Raw genomic sequence first — 23541 nt, forward strand, 5'->3', positions numbered from 1 at the left:
AATATTATGAGATGGAAAGTTGTTACTCACCATACAGCGGAGATGCTGAGTCACAGACGGGCACAACAGAAAGTAAAGCTTTCGGCCAATGGCCTTTGTCAACAATAGACATGCATACGTGTGTGTGCACACATGCAACCGCAACTCACACACAATGTTTTTGTTGTACCTATCTGTGACTCAGCATCTCTGCTATATGGTGACATTTAACATATACTCTTACCTCTTTCTTTTGTTTGTGTTTGGAGGAGGAGGAGGAGGAGGAGGAGGAGAGAGTCCATAACTTTTGCTGCACCTGAATCTGCTGCTGCCCAAATGCTACATTAATTTAAAAAGCTGACATAACTTTGATAAAGCTATTGAAAATTGTGATTTTTTTTGAGTGCCATGTGTGTGTACAATTCAGCAGACCTACATATTATTCAAATTCATTTATCTAAGAAATAAAAGGCTATGATCAGAATACAAAACAACACATTTTTTTGCCAGAACCGATTGGAAAATAGTACCTTTATTTATAAATAAAAACATCAATAACTCAATTACAAATTGTCGATATGTGAACTTTCTTTAAATTTTTAATCTCTTGATACAATACCAGAAGTTTTTATAATCCACTGAACACAGATTTCTTCTACACATTGCACACTTTTACATCCAACATTACTTTTTTTTATTTAAGAAAATACATATTTTGTTATAAAAATTTATGAGTGTACCGACATCCACAAAAGAATTGATAATACTATTTACACAACTACATTTACAACTACACATATTATAAACAAAAAATTCTTAACAATGATAGATCAAACAATTATCAAAGGCTGAATCACTCTTAGCATTACCTCAAAAAATCAGACTTAACTGAACATAATTCATTGTTACAAAGTCCAATGTACCTACCTGAAGACAGTTTTCATCACAACCAGTAAAACAGCAGAACAACAAAAACAAGAATACAACAATAAAATCTCTCAATATCATTTTCAGTTTTATAAAGTACTGTGCGGTTTTCATTTAGTGCATGCGTTTCTTATAGATTTCACTGGATGAACTATCATTTATTAACAAGTTTATGAAAATAAATATTTTGTTGAATTTTTGAAAGCAACAGATGATTCACATTCACACTACACTAATCACCAGCAGTAAAAATGAAATCTTGGCTACACAGCTAAAAGATCTTGGTATGTGAAAGACAAAACTGACTGACAGTAAAATTTCTCACATGATTTTCATCACCAATTGCATTGACTAGTAGTAATTATTCCAAAATAGATATAAAAACTGACAGACAGACAGACAGACGCACACGCACACACAGACAAAATAAGTACATTTCAGGGTTTGTATAGCACTTCACCAAACACACACACACACACACACACACACACACACACAAACAAACAAACACAAAGAGAAAATAAGTACATTTCGGGGTTTGCATAGCACTTCACCAGTCTTGGAAACAGTAAAAGAAAAGCAAAAATGAGAATTCATTTATAATAAATGCTGTTTTGAAATACTATTACAATTAACTTAGTATGAAATGAAAACAATAGGCATAATTACTCTCTCTCTCTCTCTCTCTCACACACACACACACCCCTTGCTGGCGAACTCGTATAAATTAAAAAATCAGGTACTAATATAAAGGAAAATACAGTAAAATCTGAATTTTATAACTTTGGTCCCCATTTCTTCTCAAACTTCTGTTGAGATTCTTGTAATTCCTCATTTTGAAATGGATCTCCTTGATTTGATTTGATTTTTTAAGCCCCCAATCAGTGACAAAGTATTTGAGTATTATTTGCAGTTTTTGTAGTTAACCAGGAACTACTGAAAGCAAACAAATTCTATTTTCTGAAAGTTTAAAGACCTTGAAATTTATACTAACAAAAATGCAAAACATTTTTATATAGACAGTATTTCTCATTTCCAGTTTCTTGCCTTTGTGCTATTTTCATCACCTTCTCACCATTTACATAATCCAGAGTTTACTGTATTCATAATCTTCATCTGAAAACATAATTCACAAGCCTTCTGCATGTATAAAACTGTCAAGAAAAAAATGCTAGTTGTCTAATGTCAGATGTTGACATTAGTGTCGACAGTCTTCGGTGGCATTGATGTCGATGATGTTCTATATCTCAAGAATTACTGTTTTTGTGATGAGATTTTCACAGCAGAAGTTATTCTGAAACAAACAATTACACAGGACACTAAATATTGCAACATGACTAGTTGAAATGGTTAATGTACGCACACAAACCGAACTTCAGTTCTCATTTCCACCACTCCAAAATTTATGTATTCCTCTGCTACAATACAGCCAAACTAAATCCATAATTACATCATTCTGGCATTTGCTAATGCAATTTAGGTTTATAAATTCTATTATTTCCTCCCCAAGTTCAAAATACATCACAATCAAAAAAGTAGAAGTTCATGATTAGCCCACTATTTTTTCTGCTGCCACTTCATCACTTCAAACTCTGTACAATCCTTAAATATTTTTCCATCTGTATTTGAAAGGCAACTTATAAAGAATATCTATGAAAATTCCACTGAGAATACACAGCAAAAGTAATGGTTGGTTTCAAAATGATTTGCCAAAAAACATTTAGTTGCTTCGAAAATATTACTTTAAAAATGACAGGAAATATAATAGCAAGAACTGTTTCACGATGGTGATATTTTCTTTTTGCAGTACATGGCAAAGTGTAGTTCTAATACCCGTATCTTTTTGCTGCTCTCTTTACAAAGAGAGTACAAGAAGAAAGACCACCTGTAGGAATTGGTATGAACTCTAATTTACAGTCGTAGCCAATTCGCGAGATACCTGAAAGGAATCCATTTTGTTTATTTAGGAACCATTCCAGAACATTAGACTTGCATCTGCCTTCTGTAAAACACAGTTTACATTTACATGCATACTCTGCAAACTACTGCATAGCATGGCAGAAGGGTTCTACTTTAAATCACTCCATATGCTTAACCCTATACACTTTACGGTTGTGGTTGCTTCGAGTGGCTGACTGCTCATCATGCTAACAACTAGACACACTACCTATTTATACATAACACATTACATTTGTCTGTGCTGAGGGTCAATAGGTAGTTCTGGCAGCAAGTGTTGACCCTATACATGTTGTCTTACATTGTGATGCAATGTTTTGGTATTGCACATTTCCTATACACGACAGCTATGCCTGTTAATAACACTATGTTCTGTACCAAGTAAGATAATTTATATGTATCACTAGCACTAACGAATTTCATACACTCCTGTGAGGTACACCTAAAGCTGTTTTCACACCTGAAGACTTTTCTCCAAACAATGGTATGCTGATTTCTATTTACTAGGAAGTTTTCAATTAAAAAACAACTCTGGTTGTACATAATATCACATTTTATTCACTACATGACAATGTTAACTGTGCCAAAAGCCTTGAGGAATTCACAGAACCTGCCTTTGATGTGGATGAAGCTATCTACTGTGCTCTTGATCTCACTGACTAACAGAATCAGCCAAATTTCACAAAAGTGCTGTTATCAGAACCCATGGATTTGATTGTTTTTTTTTTCAAATAAAAATAAACAAACATAAATTATGTTCTAATATTTCTCTAATCAACTGACATAAATGATCTAAACCTATAATAATGCCCATCTATCCAAAAACCTGCACTTTTTTTTGAGTCACTCAACACGTCATTATTACGGCAACCTATAACGAACTGCTTTCATTAATAAACGGTGTATATGCGGACAAGAAAAAACAAATTCCCAGATTTCCCAGTTAAGAACACACTTTCCCCCCGATGTGGAAACACACTTTTTCCATGATAAGTGACAGTTAATTTAGGAAACTAATGACAAAAAAATTCTTTTGTTGTGGAAACACACTTTCAATTCAGTATAAAAGAACTGTTAGTGATTAACTGTGTATTTGCAGTAAACCAACCAAATCTCTGTACAGTAGAACCTCCCACACACAATTCAGAAAAATGAAAAGCATGGTATCACTCAGGTGAATAAAAACCTGGCTGCACAGTTCTCAAAGCGTTAAATTATAAAGGTACTTCAGTTTGATTATGTGACAGTTTAACCTTACCTTAGCTTTGCTAGTTACTTTTAATTTCAGTGCAAAGCAGAAAAATACGAGTCTTCTGCTCCCTACAAGTAACATCGACAAATGTGTGCGCACAGGCAATGTATGCTTGGTGGCTGTTCCGTGTCATATTCATACATTTTTGGGAGGAGAGAGGAAAGGAACAACTATAGGAAAGGAGATAAAGAGTGGGATCAACGTTTCCAGCTTTGGCGAGGGGAAGGAACAAGAACTTAACATTTATGGCAACTGATTATTGTTTAATTGTCCTCTTCAGAAGAACTATGGGTACCCCAAAAACTTACTAGCTGAATTGTCACTTGATACAATGACAAATGTTATCAATTAACTTTTCTTTGATGCCTTTCTTCAGAAAACTGTTTTCGTTGCTCTAGCTCAGTGGTCACCAAACTGCGGCCTGAACGAAGTATTCATGCGGCCCACTGTTCTCAGCTGAATTTTATAATAACACACATCTAGAAACTAACAGTAGAATCGAAAATGTCGCCTAATGTTCAGAGATTCACAAAAGTATAGTTGTCTTGCTTAGTAACAAACAAAAACACCTACACAGAGAATAATATTTTAAGGTGTGCTTTATTTTAAAATGAATTCAGCTGTGAGCTAAGTATAAAGTTGATCGCTTACGTCAGGGGCAGAAGGATAAGTAGTGCAGCCACTGCAGGGTTAGAATCTGTGATAGGGTGAAGGTTTTATTATTTGTCTTCCAGTATTGACAACGGGTGGGTGTTTGTGCCCATACTGATCAGCTGCTATGGGATAAATTTCACATTGAAATAACACGGATTCATGAACAAACATCATAGAGACAGTTACCTCCATACGCAGTACATATTTATAACAAGGAATACAAAGTTAAATTAAGACTGTTGTCATACAATGCTACGAATAGAGGAAAAATGACATTCCAAACATTTAGTAAACATCTGTTATTTGCCTCTCATATTATATAATGATGCATTTGTATGATTACTGTTATTAATTAATAATCCACTCACACAAACACAACAATTACAGTGTCAAAAATTTGGGCTGTCTGAGGGTAGCAGCAATTAAAAACAGAACAGTCGACACAAAGTGTTCTGAATGGTAGCGACATCAAACATGTCTTTCACCATTGCATTTTCTGTACTCAAGTATCAAAGATTTCAGAATCCTTCCACTTGTATGGGACTTAGCAGCTCATGTTCTTTGTCATTTGTTAAATCAAAAGTGATGTAATTCTAAAAGTGGTTATGGGGATAGAACAAATGGCAGTGGTGGTGGAGGAGGAGGAGAAATTAAGTCTGTAAATATGGGACATTCTTTGTTATGACTGAGTAAGATGAATGTATCTAGAAATGTTTCTAGCAAATTAAAGAAACAGTTTCCTTTTTCTACACCTTTCTTGAAATGGCAGGCTTCAGAATATAGGGCAGATTCAAGTTACACAAGATAGAGAACCATCACACATGATCTCATCTATAAGAATGTGTCAGTAAACTGACTAACAATTTGATACTTACAATTTTACTGCTGTTTTGAGAACCTCAGGAATTCCTCAAATGCATCATCTAGTCCATTCATTGGATCCTCATAATCCCAAATTACCATATCGCTGGAAAATTAAAGTAGTCTTTATATTTAAATTCCCAGTATTTATTATACATATTAAAAATACATAAAAACTGGCTCATTGCTGTATTTCTTGAAACAACATCATAAACAGACATGGAGCTCAACAATCAGTAAGCTGGAGAAATTATTGTTTCAGTATTTACTTATATAAGAAAAGCAAATTTACACAGGATGGAATAATGAGAGAAAATGAACTTCCTAACAAGTTAAAATTGTTGTTATTAACTGGACTGTGTGCTACCTTTAATCTTCTAACGCTTAGGCTCTTCCTATCTACGAATTCTCAGGAAGCCTTACATACCAATTCACATGTTAGATCTGCAGTTATTTCTTTCCAGCACTTCCATACTCTGCAAAATGCAGAATGGAAACCTCCGTTCATTGCCCATGCACTATCTTTCAACAATATGTACCACTTTTTGTTTCATTGCTATTCTATCAGAAACTATATAACATTAAAAATTTTAATGCTACATGACACTCCATTCTATGCTATTACATAATTGTTAACTAATTGTTAAACAATTTATTTGTTGCATGTCTAACCAAAAGTAAGTAAAGATGGTACAAAGGCTAAACATTTCTGATCATGCTCGGATTGCAGCTAAAACCGTAGAATGGAAGTTGCCTAAAACCGTAGAATGGAAGTTGCCAGATGGAGGGGATGGGAGAAAAGGAAAGTGAAAACAATAGAGAGACTACATGGAAATTGTTGCATACGGATTAACTTACTCACCTGAAGGGTGCTGAGCCCCAAAAGATAGTTATGACTTAAGAGGTTAAAGCTAACGCTGCAGCAGTGTTTGCATAAAATCCTAAATGGTCCCCTAGGCAATATATTGCGGTATCTGGTTTATCGTATAGTTTGGCCCAACAGGTAATGAAGGAGATTGACAGACAGCCACGAAACCCACACTTTGTCCAAGCATTGTCACCAGAGGACTGTGAAGTTAGGACCGAGTTTGCTGAATCCACATTACAATGGATGGAAGAAAAACCAGGTATCCTGAGTAATATTTTGTGTGGTCGGCCGAAGCAGTGTCCCATGTGGGTGGGTTCATGTATCATCCTACCTGTCACTACTGGAGTCCTAGGAGAAACAATCCTGAAGTTAAGATTGACAGATTGCAGTTACATCCATCACTTGACAGTGTGGTGTGGTATTTGTGATGATGATTTTATATTTTTTGTGAAATAATGAATTATGGTGAAGTGTGCACAGGCATTACAAACTTTTATTCACCCCACTGGTGCAAACTGGGATGACATGGACAATGTATACTTCACGCTGGATGGCACATCTCCGCACTTTACATCGATTTCACAAGAATGGCTTCACAATGCCTTTCCAGGCCATGTTATGCTGTATCATGGAAATGTTGAGCAGTAACCAAGGACTCCTAACTTGACCCCATTCGATTTCTTTCTGTGGAGGTACTTGAAAGAAGACGTGTACGCCACAAAACCATGTAATTTAAACACTTTTGAAGCAGGGATAAGTGAGAAGAGGTGTGTGTGTGTGTGTGTGTGTGTGTGTGTGTGTGTGTGTGATCTGACTGCTCTGAGAGTCAGCAATCAAAATTTTTCAACAGCAATCATAAGAGTATAGAACTGTTATTAGTAGCACAAGATTCGGTAGTAGTTATTTCTGCCATAATAGGCTGGTGTGCAGAACTTCCCAATAAAAGTAACTTTCACAAGTAACAGAGCTCAATGAAACTTTGACCATCCATAGAAGGATCTGGTATGGTACAGTATAGAAGGTAACTGAAAGAAATATGCAGTGAGGTGAATAGAAATGACACTTTTATTAAAAATGATAATTACACTTAAGTCCTCATGATTTGTGATGGTCCTCTGGTACATTAAAGAAGGTGGAAAGGTGGAACATGGTTCTTAATAGTGAGAGTGATCACCATAGATAAGCAATGCATGCTCTGCAATGTGCACCCATGCTGATCACAAGGTTGGTAAGGAGTTGTTATAGGGGACATACCCTCATATGGTGAGCAGTGGGAACATGTAATGCACTCAGGAACACACTGAATATGATCATTTTGATGGTCCAGGAGTCATTGTGTGGGGAGGCATAATGTTGCATGGGAATATTGACCTCCAAATCTTTGAACATAGTACTACCACTGGGCAACATTATAGAAACATTGTACTCCTGACCCATGTAAGTCTTAAGAGGTGCATTAAGCCCAGACTTAATTTTTAGGGATGACAATGCACAACCACATCGAACAGCGCAGGTGGAGGTGGAGGAGACTCTTGGAACAAGAGGATATTTGGTGAATTGATAGGCCTACCCATTCCCTGGATTTAAAACCCAATGAGCATGTGTGCGATGCATTGGGGAGATACATTGCAGGATGTCCCCATGCGTCAACTACCACCCAGCATTTATCAACTGCACTGGTGGGGGAATGGAACACCACACAACAATCTTCCCAACCATGTGGGCAGTATGGGTGCAAGTTGCCACGTGTGCACTGCTATCTGTGGTGATCACACATCCTATTAAGAACCCTGTCCAGCCTTTTGTTATGTCCAGGGAACCATAATAAATTGTGTTGATTTCAGTGTAATTATTGTCTTTGAATGAAAGAGTCATTTTGTTCATCTTATTGTGTATTTCTTTCAGTTACCTTCTATACTATACTGTAAACAGATCTTTCTATGTATTGTTACAAGCAGCAATGTATTATAGACAAATGCAAAATTTTCTCAAAGTCATCTTCAGCCAAGCCAACTCCCCATGTCGTATTCAATTAAAAAACGACATTGTGAAAGGCAGCTAAAATCCGGAAGAAACTGCCTCACCTTGTACGAGTAAGAAACTTGAATCAAACTCAGCAATAAGACCTCAGTAAGGAAAAGACACGAGATCATTTTGACAGCACAGCTCAATTTCGTAATAGGGAATGAAAGTTCCACAATAACACCTATCAGTCTGCTGATCTGGTGGGAAAGCAACAAGCTGAAGTCTTCAAAGCCATTCTTATCAAATAGACTGTAATGAAGACAGTTGATGAACCTGAAAAAGTAGGCCACATTCAGTCATTGCCGGCCTACCCTAAAGTGCCTCAAACCATTCGTAATAAATACTCATGCTTCTAAACCTGTGTGTCAACTTTTACACTGCAGTACACCAGCTACAAGTGATGCACTGTTTGCCAAGGTGACTTCCACCTCTGCGACTTCTATCTTTACACTCTAATGCACTATGTCGCTGCGAGATGCCAACCTCTCAACCACTGAGGTGAAGATGAGACGTCTACCTACAGCTTGCTGAACCAAACTGATGGTGTTTGGCACACTGTCCACCTATTGCAGAATTTGGGAGGTACACTAACAGCTGCTGCCCAAGTGATACCTGTACACAGTCTTTACATCTCATGCCTTCCTTGGTGGAAGAGGTATGCTGTTATCGATCTCCATACCGTGCAGAGCTACTGAGAGCTTACCCGAGCACACCCCCTCCTATGTCAACAACAGTGCTATGGTAATTCACATTCTCTGCCTGGGAAGCACACCTTTCACATGGGTTACGTCATTCACCCATGAGGTCTGTCTCCCACCTGACACCAGTTATGCGAGCCGAATGTTGACGGAGATGTCCGTTGCAGTTCGCTGAGATACCGTCACGTGATTCCAAGGCTACAAAAGCTCTTGTTCTCCTAATGTGTCATTAGCGTCCTGCACACTGACTGACCTGCTCCACCACACACCATGCTCATCATCCCTAAAACAGCAGAGGTCTCTACCTAATGCCCTACAGTATAGTGCAAGTTTCATCGAGCTATGTTACTTGGCAGTGGCACATCAAGGAAGTTACTGTCATCCTTAAGTTTTGAGTACCAGAATGTAATAACACTGGTGGTAGTAATTCTAACAGAACAAATAGTAACAGGTGAAAAAGATAGTAAAATTAGGTAGAACAGACTGAATATAACGTAAAGATACAGATCTTTTTCTGTGACAGGAAGAAGACATTCAACAGAATGGAAAACTGAACACCAAATAGCCTGAAAGTAGCCAACAAAATGTTTGAGTGATTAACAGGAATGAACAGGAAAGAATACTGTCATAGCATAACCACAATCAAATCCAAAAGCAAGGTCATCAATAAAGCACAACACTTAGCACTGAAAGTACGTTCATAATGAACACCTATGTACGGCCAGAACAAAACATAATTCCTGGATGGGTAGTGTTTTTTTTTTTTTTTAAACAGACATTGAATATTCTAAGATATACAAACATAAGAAATTTCGAGATACTTCCAGAAATGGTAAACGAGTAACTGCTGCTGGTTGGGTTTCAACTGGCCACCTGCAGCAAGCCACCCAGCGATGCTAACCATTATGCCCCAATACATACAGTGTAGTTTGCAGCATTGCTCCCCCTCCTGGACAAACAGTGAGCAGCTGTTTCAGAAGTTCTCAATGGTCCAAACTACAGCACCTTGAATTTAGATCTAATCAATGGTCCTCTGAATGGCAGCACTGGCAGACTGTGCATTCTTGTCACATCCTCTTAACCACGATTCAAAGGTAGCCCCTCACGTTAAAGCTTCACCATCATCTAGTGCAGGGCCATCCATGTTGTGCCAAACTGCGCATGAGCACAATATGCAGGCCGAGGCTGTCTGTCTTGGCTTTGCTTGCTACTTCACTGAACTACTTGGTGCAATGCGGCATTTCATTTAGCATTGCAATGTGGCATTTTTCTGTCAGCACGACATTTTTCAGTTTTGCAGAATTGTGGAGTCAGTGCTGTTTACTCTTTCCTATTTATTTGTGATATGAACGAAGTTCACAGGTCCAGTGGCTGTTTGCACAAAAAGAGGCAATCTAGAGATCTATTGTCACAAGCCTTTATAAGCGTATGGGAATGACCGAAGAAAAGGATAAGAATTCTCTATATCTATTATGCAATATACAGTCCTATATCATCAATGGTTACCGCAAAGTTACTATGTAATGACATACCATCACAATGTAGAGGGGAAAAAAATAAATATTTAATTGATGATGAAAGAGCAAAAAACTGCAAGGATCGACAGTCTGAATTCATTGTTCAGTAAATTAAGAAACATTCTGTGCTAAATTTGCAGGTATGGAGAACATGATGAAACTGGTGGTACAAGTAGCAAATTTTCTGAAGCTGCATGCATTATTCCACTGGCAGTTGCAATAGTTACCAAAGGAACTGAACGAAGAGTATGGAGACACTATATTATTGCGAAGTACATTGAAAGTCAATGGGGATAGCCAAAAGGATTTTTTTTTTTTGTAAAGCTCGCTATTGTTGAATTTACAAATGAAAAAGGAGATCAGAAATGAATATTAACTGTATCACTCTGCTGCCAGGTACAACTGTTACCCCTATACTAATGACCCACTCTGAGCATTAAACAGCATTGTTGCATCAAATCACAATCAAACACTTATTCGATTATTAATTATCTCTTAGACAACTGCCTCATTGTATGTCTGATCTGCTGGCTCAGAATCTGGGGCATTTTCTTGCACAGATCATAATTTTTTGCACCTAGTTCATTTTTTTATATTACTATTGCTCACATGGGTGTATGAAAGCTCAACATATTGCTATGTTAGCTGAAGCAATAATCAAGGAACAGGTAAAGCAACACAGGACTGGTGAAAGACAATGTTATTTGTGGTTGGTGCACTTTATACACAGGCACGTCAACTTCAGGGCTAAGTGGACTTGACAGCACACTGCCCACAGTGAGAAATGCAAGGTGAGAAACAACTATTTCTGATTTGATGGGCATGCATTTAAAAAGCAAATCTCACTGTGGAAGGAACAAATTCTGATCATACATTTCTGTAGGCTCAATGGTGTTAAAGAAAACATGAGGACTGAAGAATTCATTGAGACCTTTAAAGAATTACAAAGATAGTTTTGTAAACGTTTTGAGGACACTGTCAATGTTACATCTGTTTTTGAGCTATATTCAGGACCATTTTCCGTTCAGTTGAAAGTTCCCTCTGTGCATTTGCAGATGGAACGTGTTGATCTACAATCTACAATATAATTCCCATTTAAAAGACAAATTCTTTTATGTTAAAAGTGTCCTGGAGGTCTACATTGTTTTCTTTGGGAAAGGTTTCCACGTCTCCATAATGACATTTCAAACCTCTTTGTGGAGCAAAAACCCATGGACCAACCTACTATGTTCAATATGAAGACAGCAGAGGATGGTGGATTCCTGTAGGGAGAGGCACAGGGAAGAACGTCATGCAGTGCAAGTCTCCTTGATTGCACAAAGTTTATTAGAATGGGGGGGGGGGGGGGGGCAGGGGTAGTCACCCAAAGAGTTGGCCCACAATTAAGCAACAAGGGATTTGATGTAAAGCCGCAAATCCATTACTGGAGGGGACACGGAGAACGGGGAAAGGGGAGGGGAAGGGTGTGGGAAAAGGGGGGGAAGTAGGCCACCTCTCCCTGCCAGATGATCAGTTAATTATCCAAGATACCTGTGTGGCCAGGAACCCAACGGAATCGATCGATCAAGAAGCATCACTAAAATCAGTGAGAAGGTTGTGGATGATAGAGACAAGGGGTGGTGAGAAAAAACTCCAAGTGATAGCCTGAAAGCCACTCATTCACAGTAAACACCCCACACGTGACAGGCACAGATGATGTGAAGGCATATCCCACAGTCGGAAGATTAGAGTCATAGATACAACTATAGTTCAAATGAAACAACTAATGCCTGGTAAAGGCAGGGAAGGATTGAACGATCTATGCCCCAAGAGGTGTGGGCAAGGAAGCAAAGGACACTGTGTTTACAAAAGCAGCCAACCTTCCCTGGTAGAGCTTCAGATCAGGATGGGAGACAGAAATGCACCACCCTCTACTTAAGGGGAGAGAATTGAAAGCTGTGCGAGTGTCCATATGGAAGCACGCTGGATGGCACCCTGGAGCCATTGTTGCGCAGAGGCCAGCAAGTGGGAGCTAGCCCAAATACAGGAATCATTCATTCATGTACGGAGCATGGGTGACCAATGGTCTGGCTGAGGCCGAAAGTCCATTAATAGTGATTAGAAGGAGGACACCACTTAATACATAGCCCTGTAGAACACCATTCCCCTGGGTCTGTGGAGAGCTGGAATAGTGCCAACCCAGTCTGTAAATGACTGATGAGACAGGAACTGGTTAATAAAGATCTGAAGGGGACCCCGAAGATCTCATTCATGGATTGTAAGAAGAATAGGATGGTGCCAAGCTGCTTCGTAGGCCTTATGAAGATCAAAGGAAACTGCGACGAGATGGTGGTGCTAAAAAAAGGCCTGAAAAACTGCTGTTTCCAGTTGAAGCAGATGGTTGATCTAAGACCATCACTCCCAAAAGTCTCAAAGGTAAGGAGATTAAAGGTCCTGAGCTTAAAGGAAACAACTGAGTAGATGAGCCCCCATTTGTTCTGGTAACTTGCAGGGAACATCGATCAGGCTGACTGGCCGGTAACTACCTAAAGTTGATGGATCCTTGCCAGGCTTAAGGACGGGAACCACAATACTGTCTCTCCATTGAGAGCGGAAAATGCCATGGAGCCAAATATGGTTAAATGCCTGGAGGAGACATTGTCATTGTGGAGGATTGGGCTGCCGAAGCAATTGAATATGGAGGGAACCAGGACCAGGCACTGAACATGGGAAGAAGAAAGGGCCATTCAGTAAAAGGTTTATTGTAGGATTTCACCTGAAAAAGGGTAAAACAAAAGCAGGAAGCTGATTCTGAAGGAGAAAGGCAGCTGGATAGGAGACTGATTCCGTTGTAAAATGGATCATGTGGGGTTCTGCGAGAACTGATGGATCTGTACAACAGCCACCTAGAAGGGCAAGTCCTGGAATGGAAGATTGCTGCTAACAGCCCTGGAGGTTGGGGAGCGTAGCCTGCATCGTGAATCTCTTGCCCAATGTAAAGCCCCGAGCGACTGGAAAAAGGCGCAGGTGACGCCTGTATATACGACTGGTAGAAGGACGGATCAAATATCCTTAACATCGGTTTGTCGCAGGATTCTCGAACATATTCTCAGTTCGAATATAATAGATTTCCTTGAGACAGAGAAGTTGCTGTCCATGCATCAGCACTGCTTTAGAAAGCACCGCTCCTGCGAAACGCAACTCACCCTTTTTTCACATGATACCTTGTGAACCATGGATGAAGGGTATCAGACGGATGCCATATTCCTTGACTTTTGGAAAGCATTTAACTCGGTGCCCTCCGCAGACTCCTAACTAAGGTACGACCACATGGGATTGGTTCCCAGGTGAGTGAGTGGCTCGAAGACTTCTTAAGTAATAGAACCCAGTACGTTGTCCTTGATGGTGAGTGTTCATCGGAGGTGAGGGTATCACCTGGAGTGCCCCAGTAAAGTGGGGTGGGTCCACTGTTGTTTTCTATTCACATAAATGATCTTTTGGATAGGGTGGATAGCAATGTGCGGCTGTTTGCTGATGATGCTGTGGTGTACGAGAAGGTGTCGTCATTGAGTGACTGTAGGAGGATACAAGGTGACTTGGACAGGATTTGTGATTGGTGTAAAGAATGAGCTAACTCTAAATATAGATAAATCTAAATTAATGCAGATGAATAGGAAAAAGAATCCTGTAATGTTTGAATACTCCATTAGTAGTGTAGCGCTTGACACAGTCACGTTGATTAAATATTTGGGCGTAACATTGCAGAGCGATATGAAGTGGGACAAGCATGTAATGGCAGTTGTGGGAAAGACAGAGTCGTCTTTGGTTCATTGGTAGAATTTTGGGAAGATGTGGTTCGTTTGTAAACGAGACCACTTATGAAACACTAATACGACCTATTCTTGAGTACTGCTCTGTGTTTGGGATCCATATCAGGTCAGATTGAGAGAGGACATAGAAGCAATTCAGAGGCGGGCTGCTAGATTTGTTACTGGTAGGTTTGATCATCATGCGAGTGTTATGGAAATGCTTCAGGAACTCGGGTGGGAGTCTCTAGAGGAAAGGAGGTGTAATTAAGGAGGTGTAATTAAGGAGGTGTAATTCCCCCCCCCCCCCCCCCCCCCTCTCCGTGAATTGCTACTGAGGAAATTTAGAGAACCAGCATTTGAGGCTGACTGCAGTACACTTTTACTGCCGCCAACTTACATTTTGTGGAAAGACCACAAAAGATAAGATAAGAGAGATTAGGGCTCATACAGAGGCATATAGGCAGTCATTTTTCCATCATTCTGTTTGGGAGTGGAACAGGGAGAGAAGATGCTAGTTGTGGTACGAGGTACCCTCCGCCACGCACCGTATGGTGGATTGCGGAGTATGGATGTAGATGTAGATGCTATGACTCACAGCCATATCATCATCATCCACCACTGCCTTTTATCCTGAATTGCTGCTTAGAAGTACCTCTGACACACTGAGTTACATATGGAATACTAAGAAGACATGCATTTTGTTTGTGTCAAATATATTTTCCATATGAATATAAATTTAAAACCTGGTGCAGTGTTTCCACATTAGTGTTATGCCATTCAGCAAGGTTTCATTACCAGTTTTTCCTTGATTTATGGGAATCAGTGTTTTGAAATGGGCATAAATTTAATTAAAAAAGTAAATGCAACAACTGAATACACAAAAAGCACTCAAATTAAGCATATTCTAGGTTGACAGATTTTACATGCTGACTGTTGGGTTGGGTTGTTTGGGGGAAGAGACCAAACTGTGAGATCATCGGTCTCATTATATTAGGGAAGGACGGGGAAGGAAGTCTGCGAGATCATCGGTCTCATTAGAATAGGGAAGGAAGTCAGCGGTGCCCTTTCAAAGGAACCATCCAGGCACTTGCCTGGAGCGATTTAGGGGAATCACGGAAAACCTAATTCAGGATGGCTGGACGTGGGACTGAACTATTGTCCTCCTGAATGAGAGTCCAGTGTGCTAACCACTGCGCCACCTCGCTTGGCACTGACTGTCTTTTAACTCCTCACAATAAGTATACAAAATAACAGTTTTATGAGAAAGGTAGATTGCTACTCATTGTACAGCAGGGATGCTGAGTTGTGGGGCACAACAAAGAGACTTTGCCTTTAGCCAGAAGGCCTTCTTCTGAAACACACACACACACACACACACACACACACACACACACAAAGAACACTGTAGTCTGGTAGTCTGGCCCAGGCAGCTAGTGACACGTGGCCGCGTGGACCAATCAGTCACAATGCAACTGACAGTGACAGTTCTTTGCAGAAAATGTAGAGGTGAGATCCATTATATGCATTCAGATGGAGGTGGGGGGTGGGGGGGTGATTCCAAAATCTATAAAATCTATCCATGAATTAGATTAGATACTCCTGTAGAATTTGTAATCCACTGCTTATTCTGGCAGCATTCAGCTTTATCTTGTTACTTACAATGGCTAGTGCAGAAAATGAACAGCCAGCAGAGTATAGATTAATTAACTTGTAAAATCTGTAGAGCTATAGAATTTCCTATCCTTGATACAGGAAGCTGAAAATCTCTAGAGATGTGAAGAGAATCCAGTATCTAATAATATTGAATGTATTATTTTATTATTTCTTACAAAATTTGAGTGCAATCAATAATTTGTTTATACTTACTCTTCACCAGCTGTTCCTACTTCTTCATAATTCTCTTCAAGGAATTTACTCTCCTCTGCAGACAGAATACTGCCATCAGGGCCATAAAAAATTGGATCACTTCCCTGAAAAAACATGGAGAGTATTCTGAATATATTGTTTTTGTCTTATCACATTATAACAGGAGAAAAAGCACATTAATGGAATGACAACACAAACATTTGTTTGATGACATAGATGTGAGTAAACATACTGATCTGGATAATTTGCCATGCATTTGCAGATTATTCAGTTTCTGGCCTACCAAATGTTGAAGCTAACAGTAATGTGTGAAATAAAGGTCTAAAGATAATTGTTACTTCAACAAGGGTGGTGGGGGAGAAAATGCCCAAGCCCAGTTGCTCAAGTTCAGCCAATGGTGCTGATGGTTGTCGGTTAGAGGGAGTTACTTTGAAAACCCAGAAATTAGTTATCATATCTAGAAAAATGATGGCTGTGGGAGTTTTCCTGTCCCTATTCTGTTTCTATTTCTTGCTAACACTAACTGGACTGCAAAAGTTTAGTTGCTATCTGCAAGTTACAAACAACTAAGAGCTGTAGTTCATTTCCACAAAAAAAAAAACACAAGGTTACAGATCAGTGTTTCCATAGGACTGAGGTCTTTCAGAAATGGAGCAGAAGTTTTGGGCAACAACGAAGAAGAAAGTTGCTTCTGATGCCATTAGAGGCTCCATCATAGATAGCATTTGTATAACAAAGATGATTTAACATACCAAACTAAAGTGAACACGACACACACACACACACACACACACACACACACACACACACACACACACACACACACACACACAATTCAAGCTTTCGCAACCCACGGTTGCTTCATCAGGAAAGAGGGAAGGAGAGGGAAAGATGAAAGGATGTGGGTTTTATTTAAGGGAGAGGGTAAGGAGTCATTCCAATCCCGGGAGTGGAAAGACTTACCATTGGGGGAGGGGGGGGGGGGGGGGGGGAAGGACAGGTATACACTCACGCCCCCCCCCCCCCCCCCCACACACACACACATCCATCTGCACATATACAGACACAAGCAGATACCCTCTCCCTTAAAACCCACATCCTTTCGTCTTTCCCTCTCCTTCCCCCTTTCCTGATGAAGCAACCGTGGTTTGCGAAAGCTGGAATTTTGTGTGTCTATCAACATACCAACGCTTTCGTTTGGTATGTTACATCATCTTTGTTTTTAGATATATGGTGGGAGGTGGGCTGATGAGAGAACTTGGGAAAACCTAAATCAATATTCCCAGATGCGGATTCTACCCCATCTCAGACTGTGCATAACCAGTTATATTTGTTTGGAAGCACTTTCTTTTCCTAGCAAGAATAGCCATCTAATGCAAAAATTACTATCACTGCATCACTTCTGTGGCAATTTTATTTCCCTGGATCCATTTTTAGGTACAGCATTGTCCACAAGAGAATGATATTTATTAAGGGGTACAGAAAATGAAAAAAATTGTAAGTCGTCCAAGATGGCAATGTTTGAATTGTTTATAAGAGAAGATTGAGCAATAAGAAGAAAGCTATTTTATAGAAGAAAACTCACAAATAAACTGAAAGCAACTCATCCCCATTACAGAAATCACTAACACAAGCTATGCCAAGTTACATGAGTGAAGTAGACGTTTTGACTACTAGTAGTGAAAAACAAATGTAATCACTGCGAAGAGGTGGAAGTGGCGGCACACAGTTCCTAATCACTAGGACACTGTTGATGACTCTGCTCAAGGGGAGCATTAAACTCACTGGGCTACTTCATGCAAATACAGCCTGCTCCTTTCTGCCCAATTACACAATATTTCACTCTCCACCTATGTTGTAACCACACCCTGAACATTAACTCTACCTGTACTACTCACATTTAAGAGACAAATGTGAAATTTCTGAACAGCAAAGTACTTCTGAGTGCAAAGAGGGGGATCTTTCAAATCCGCAGCTGAGCCAATTCCTCATAGTATCACAGCTGGCAGTGTCAAGATATCTTTAAGAAAGAACAAATGTCTAGTAGGGAAGGAGTATAAGCTGGTGTCTCACAGGGTGTAAGACCTGAAAATTGTGGCTCCAGCATTTTTCTTGTTCTAAGTGCCATGAGGGGATGGGAGCAGAAGTAGGAAATAGGATCAACAACAAGAAAAGTTTTATTTGGGATAAAGACAGTTTACATTACAATTTGTGTCATCTGTGTTCTTCAATCTACACAGCAGTTGCTGCCTGTTTAGTGGATTACTGATTTAGAGAAACACCTGTAAACCAGTACTACCTTGTGTAGTCTCTTAGAAGGAATATGATTTTTAACTTCAGTTAACAATATGGCCTCCAAATACAGCACATGCTAACTACAAATACTTTCAGCAAGTGTCTTTCTAAGGCTCGGCAAGTTCTAGAATGTGCGTTTGGGATAATTACCACCAATAGCAAATGGAGATTGCTGCAGAAAAAGTGTGTTGAAATCCAAAACCCTGATAATGTTGACATTATACTCAGATGTATACAACTTCTGCACAGTATCTTAATTGACTAGGAGAGAGAAAACCAGCAGCTACGTTCATTTGCTAGCTACCACAATCAACAAAAGGATACCCTAATGTCAGCGGTATCAATGCAGAGTATTCCATTCAAGACAAATTGCATGTTCTTTTGCACATGGGAAGTGCACAAATGAAAGCAGTTTGAACACTTTACAGAATACTCATTATTTAGTTGACCATATGGTTAAAGGTGTTGTTCTCAGTTTTGTTTTGAAGTACAGTTACTAATATTTAAAACAATTTTATTGAATGTACACTGCATGCCACATATGCCTGTACTAGTTTTTAGTAAAAACGTGTCATGTATTCAATAAATCTCATCGCACAATATTACCTACTTTCCTTTTTCCACACACGTGTCATCAGCAACTTTCAACAACAGTTTCCTCTGTAAGTGGCAGTAGTGATACTTCGTCTTGCACATGCCACAGTAGCCTGTTCTCTTTCGAAACACTTGTAAGCTTACCTACATCCATAGTTTGTTGTTAGGTACAAAACACACCCAGAAACAAGCAGCCATAGGCACTCGCCATGTGCGGTTCTTTACGGCTGTCAAATTAGTTGGACAAATACAGGTCTAATGGATGGTCAGCCTTAGAGGGTGTAGTATCCAATGACCGCAAATCTGTTGAGCTTTACAAACTTATCCAAATCTGATCCCAAACACTTATTCCATTTATTGATAGCTACAGAGGAAGTTGCCTTCCATCCAAGTCCAGTTTCAAAGCATGTTGTCTTCAGTTTCAGTCACTCTCACCTTTTGTCTTCAAGAGCGTGTCTGGTGTCTGAACACATCAAACCAATAGCAAACTGTTTCTGATTGTAAAATGTCACAAATATGTCTTGCAATCATTACAATTACTGATTTGCATTCAGTTGCAAAAAGTGGAAATGTTCACATTTTGACTGCTTGACTGCCTCAGTCTGACTTGGGTAATAAAACAAATGAATGTCTAGTGGTCCATGAAAAGGTCTAGCAATCTGATACTGTCATGACTTAGCAAACAGTGCGCACCACTACCAGCTACCTTCCTTGGAAAATTAAGAAATAATAGCAACTAGAAAGTTTCATAATTTCTAGTGACCATCATTTTAAATGTATACAAGCTCAATTACGGATATGATTACTATTACCTATAAGTTCTCACAGTCTTCATAGCTCATTAGTTAGCATAGCTAAATGCAAATGCAGAAACTTTTTTTTGAAACCAGATAACAAAAGATTTTCTTGTGTTTGTGTGATCTGGACTTTGTGGTAATTCAGAAGAAAAATAATAATGAACTGCCTGAATAATAAGACAGTGGGACACTACTCACTTAAATGGCACCACAAAATGAATTGAGAGATCAAATATTAAGACACTGATGACAGAACAAGATAGTTATTTGAGAAGACATTTCCTTCAATGTAAATGCCCTTAGAGAAAACTACAATGTTTGAATTATATGATGAACTTTTGCCTCCAACATTCAGGGAGTTAAATGCAAATTTCTTCAAAACAATGATCCTTTTATTTACCCCTGTTCTGCAGGTAAAAAGAAAAGATGGAATATAAGAAGCCATAGTAACAAATAAATAAATAACCAACTAACCTTTTTTTTAATTCTATTTTCAGCAGTTCAAAACTTAATGCAAGAACCCAAAGGTACTTCAATTCCATAAATATATTCCAATGTAAGTGATTAAGTCTGTTTATAATACAAATGGTTAAACATAATTCTATGTCAGTTTCGTAACAAGTTTCGTAAATATACTTACGACATTAACCACTGAGGACTCTGAATTTTGGTTTGGTGCTTCATTCACATTACTGCCCCAACTTGCCCTGCGGAGTTCTGCCACCGACATTATCTGACATGATAAACTTTTATCACATGTGGCTTTATTTGTTAATTTACAAAGTTTATTCATGATTCTATCCATTGCAACAGTATCCATCGAATCTATGTATCTGCCAGCCAGCTGGAAAAAAAAAAATACAAAAATCAAAACACACATCTAAATTTATGTAATACAAGGATGGAGACTTTCCTTAATGGCTAAGGTGTTTAAAACTTCCAAGAGCTTTTTCTGCCTCTCCCAAGTTATGATAGTTAACATTTCACATGCAGTTGCTATGTTTTTATTTTTAAATCATAGGTGACATGATATGAAATGTTTTCCAAACTTCAAATTTTATTCCTATAATGTCACCACAAACAGTGTATTTAATAACTATACCTCTATATTCCGCAGTTGCAATAAATGGTTACATTACCTGCTTCATATGATAACTTAACACTACATAAAACAATAGGTGAAACATATTCTTAAGACATTACTTTAAACTAACTACTTACAAAACCTGCAGAACCATACTAGGTTCTTTTAGCTGGACTTCCTCCTACTTTTGTGTGTAGAATTTTATGTAAACAATTTTCCTGCCCAACCGGTACAATGTTATGACAATTTCTGCACAACAATTTAAATAATAAAACGTGCGTATATACTGTCCTAGAATTACGCCCAAGTTTTGAAAGAAAACTACTTAGAAGCACTTCAACTACACCCAAGATTTATCAAGGTACGTGAAGATTTGTGGCTTATTATCTGTCCTACAATAACAACAAATTATAAATGAAGTTCTTAAACACTGAAAACATCAAATAGGTCATATCCAACCTGTGTTTTGCAATAATGTGAGATGGGAAGTTCTGTAACTCAGATTACCTCCAGTTTGGAACTTATACACTTGAAACTAGTTAGTGTAAACTGACTTTTGTTGCTTACTTGATACTTCTTTTTCTCTTAAAGCCATCAACTATCATCCAACTCCTGTATCTTATCACTCACACAAGACTATTACTGTGAACTAGGCATTGTGTGAAAGTTTGGTGTAATTGTAAATTGATGGATGGATTGATTATCAGGTTTTAAGGGACCCATCTACTACAGTCATACTGTATATTTCAGGAGCACGGAAGAAAACTATTAAATTTTAAATAAAAAACAAGGGTTGGTGAAAGAAAAACTGGCATAGAACACCCATAACAGGTACTGAGAATACAATATTAAAAAGAGTCAGGGGCTAAGATATAAATGTCACAGTAGCATAGGGCAGATGTCACTCAGGAGTGATTAGAGGCCCATCGTAGCTTGTCATGTAGCAGAAGTGCGCTTCTTGCCTGACCCAGCTCTCTAACCCACTACTTCAGGTAAATTGAGTCGTCGAGTCAATGGGGTAGGTAGGCAGCTTTATGCAGGACGTTGTTGCAGCTACATGTAGGAAGCGTTGCTTCACGCAGTGGAGAATGGCAAAACAGAGGCACGCTGGCGACCGAGGCATTGTGAAGTAAGCATGCACAGATAGCCTGGCTGACAGCAGCAGTCTACCAACAGGCTGACAAGGACGTACACAGATCAAGCGCCCAGCGAAGCCTGGATAGTGCCGAGTAAGGGGAAGTGAGGCCAGCACGCTAAGTTACACTGCAATATACTGTGGGAGTAATAACAAAAAGCTACCACCGACCGTAAAAATTTCGTCCTGCCGGATATAAATAGTGAAGCGCAGGCAGCAACAGACAGAAGCCATTAGGAAGCAGTTCGCATCTGAGGACGGAGGTGGTACATGTGTGAATGTTCAATCTTCGTAGGTGACGATACCGGAAGTGTGTTCCAGCTCACAGGAGTCATCCGTTCGGTGCCAGATGTCAACTTCAGCTCTGGAGGTCGGCCCGAGTTCGGTCGGCACCATGGCTGACTAACTACAGTGAGAACATCCAGCAGGTCCGGCCACAGCGCGGTCTTTGTCACAGGCGCCGCCAGGGACTGATGCCCAGACTTCACGGCAATCCGGCCTCACGACGCGTGGCCCGTCCATGACGGGACCTCATGGACATCACGACTGACGGCTTCCCAGCCGCTGGTGCAGCATACGTCAGCAGCTGACCTCACGGTGACACAGCTCCGTGGGCATGTCTGTACTGGGGCACCGAGTTCATCTCAACCACTGAGCATCCTGGCTTCAGCGGTGCACTGGTGGCCTGAGGCTTCAGAGTACGATCAGCGGCGCGCGTTGTGCGCATTGTCGGAGAATCTACACAGCAGCAGCCAGGTGGAGGGATCTGCAGGGCTGGGCAGTGACGAGGGAGAAATTGTAAAGATAGTTCAATAAATAACTGTAAAACTCCATGCCATCTCAGTCTTTGGCGCAGCCACTGTGTCTGCTGCTAACAAGTGGTGCTGAAGTCATAAGAAATGGTGTCAGGCGCACCCACGCCACGACTTTGACTAGCACCGTGCGGAGCAACCAAGAAACACCAAATAGGGAGAGTCCAGCAACTGCCTTCTCTCTATGTTTCCTGTGTAGCTAGACATGTCGAGGGTAAAGTTAAGGGATGTGAGAGTGTCATTGGAAAGGCCTTGCAGCCCTGTAGACTTATCGCAGTTTCGGGGGAATGATAGTCACGTTAACTTAGTACCATCTAAATGTGTAGTGTGTGGATTAACAAGTCACATCGCTCCTTGCGATAAATTTGTACCAAGCACTTGTGATGTGTGTGGCTTCAATGATCATGTAACAGGGCAATGTGGTAAGTCTAGA

The 23541-nt window shown here is 39.7% G+C and overlaps 1 protein-coding gene across 1 annotated transcript in view; it reads right to left on the reverse strand.

The window, feature by feature from the left end:
- Nucleotides 1–346: 346 nt before the first annotated feature.
- Nucleotides 347–23541, reverse strand: part of LOC126298459 (polyadenylate-binding protein-interacting protein 1) — a 113749-nt gene continuing 90554 nt past the window's right edge. Inside the window, exons 7-10 of the mRNA XM_049989790.1 lie at nt 20718–20921; nt 16392–16495; nt 5644–5735; nt 347–2200 (exon numbers count right to left, since the gene is read on the reverse strand). Of these exons, the coding sequence (XP_049845747.1) occupies nt 5648–5735; nt 16392–16495; nt 20718–20921 (396 nt within the window). The 3' untranslated portion in view covers nt 347–2200; nt 5644–5647. The remainder of the gene's footprint in view (nt 2201–5643; nt 5736–16391; nt 16496–20717; nt 20922–23541) is intronic.

The sequence above is a fragment of the Schistocerca gregaria genome, chromosome X, assembly GCF_023897955.1.
Source record: "Schistocerca gregaria isolate iqSchGreg1 chromosome X, iqSchGreg1.2, whole genome shotgun sequence".
Lineage (NCBI taxonomy): Eukaryota > Metazoa > Arthropoda > Insecta > Orthoptera > Acrididae > Schistocerca > Schistocerca gregaria.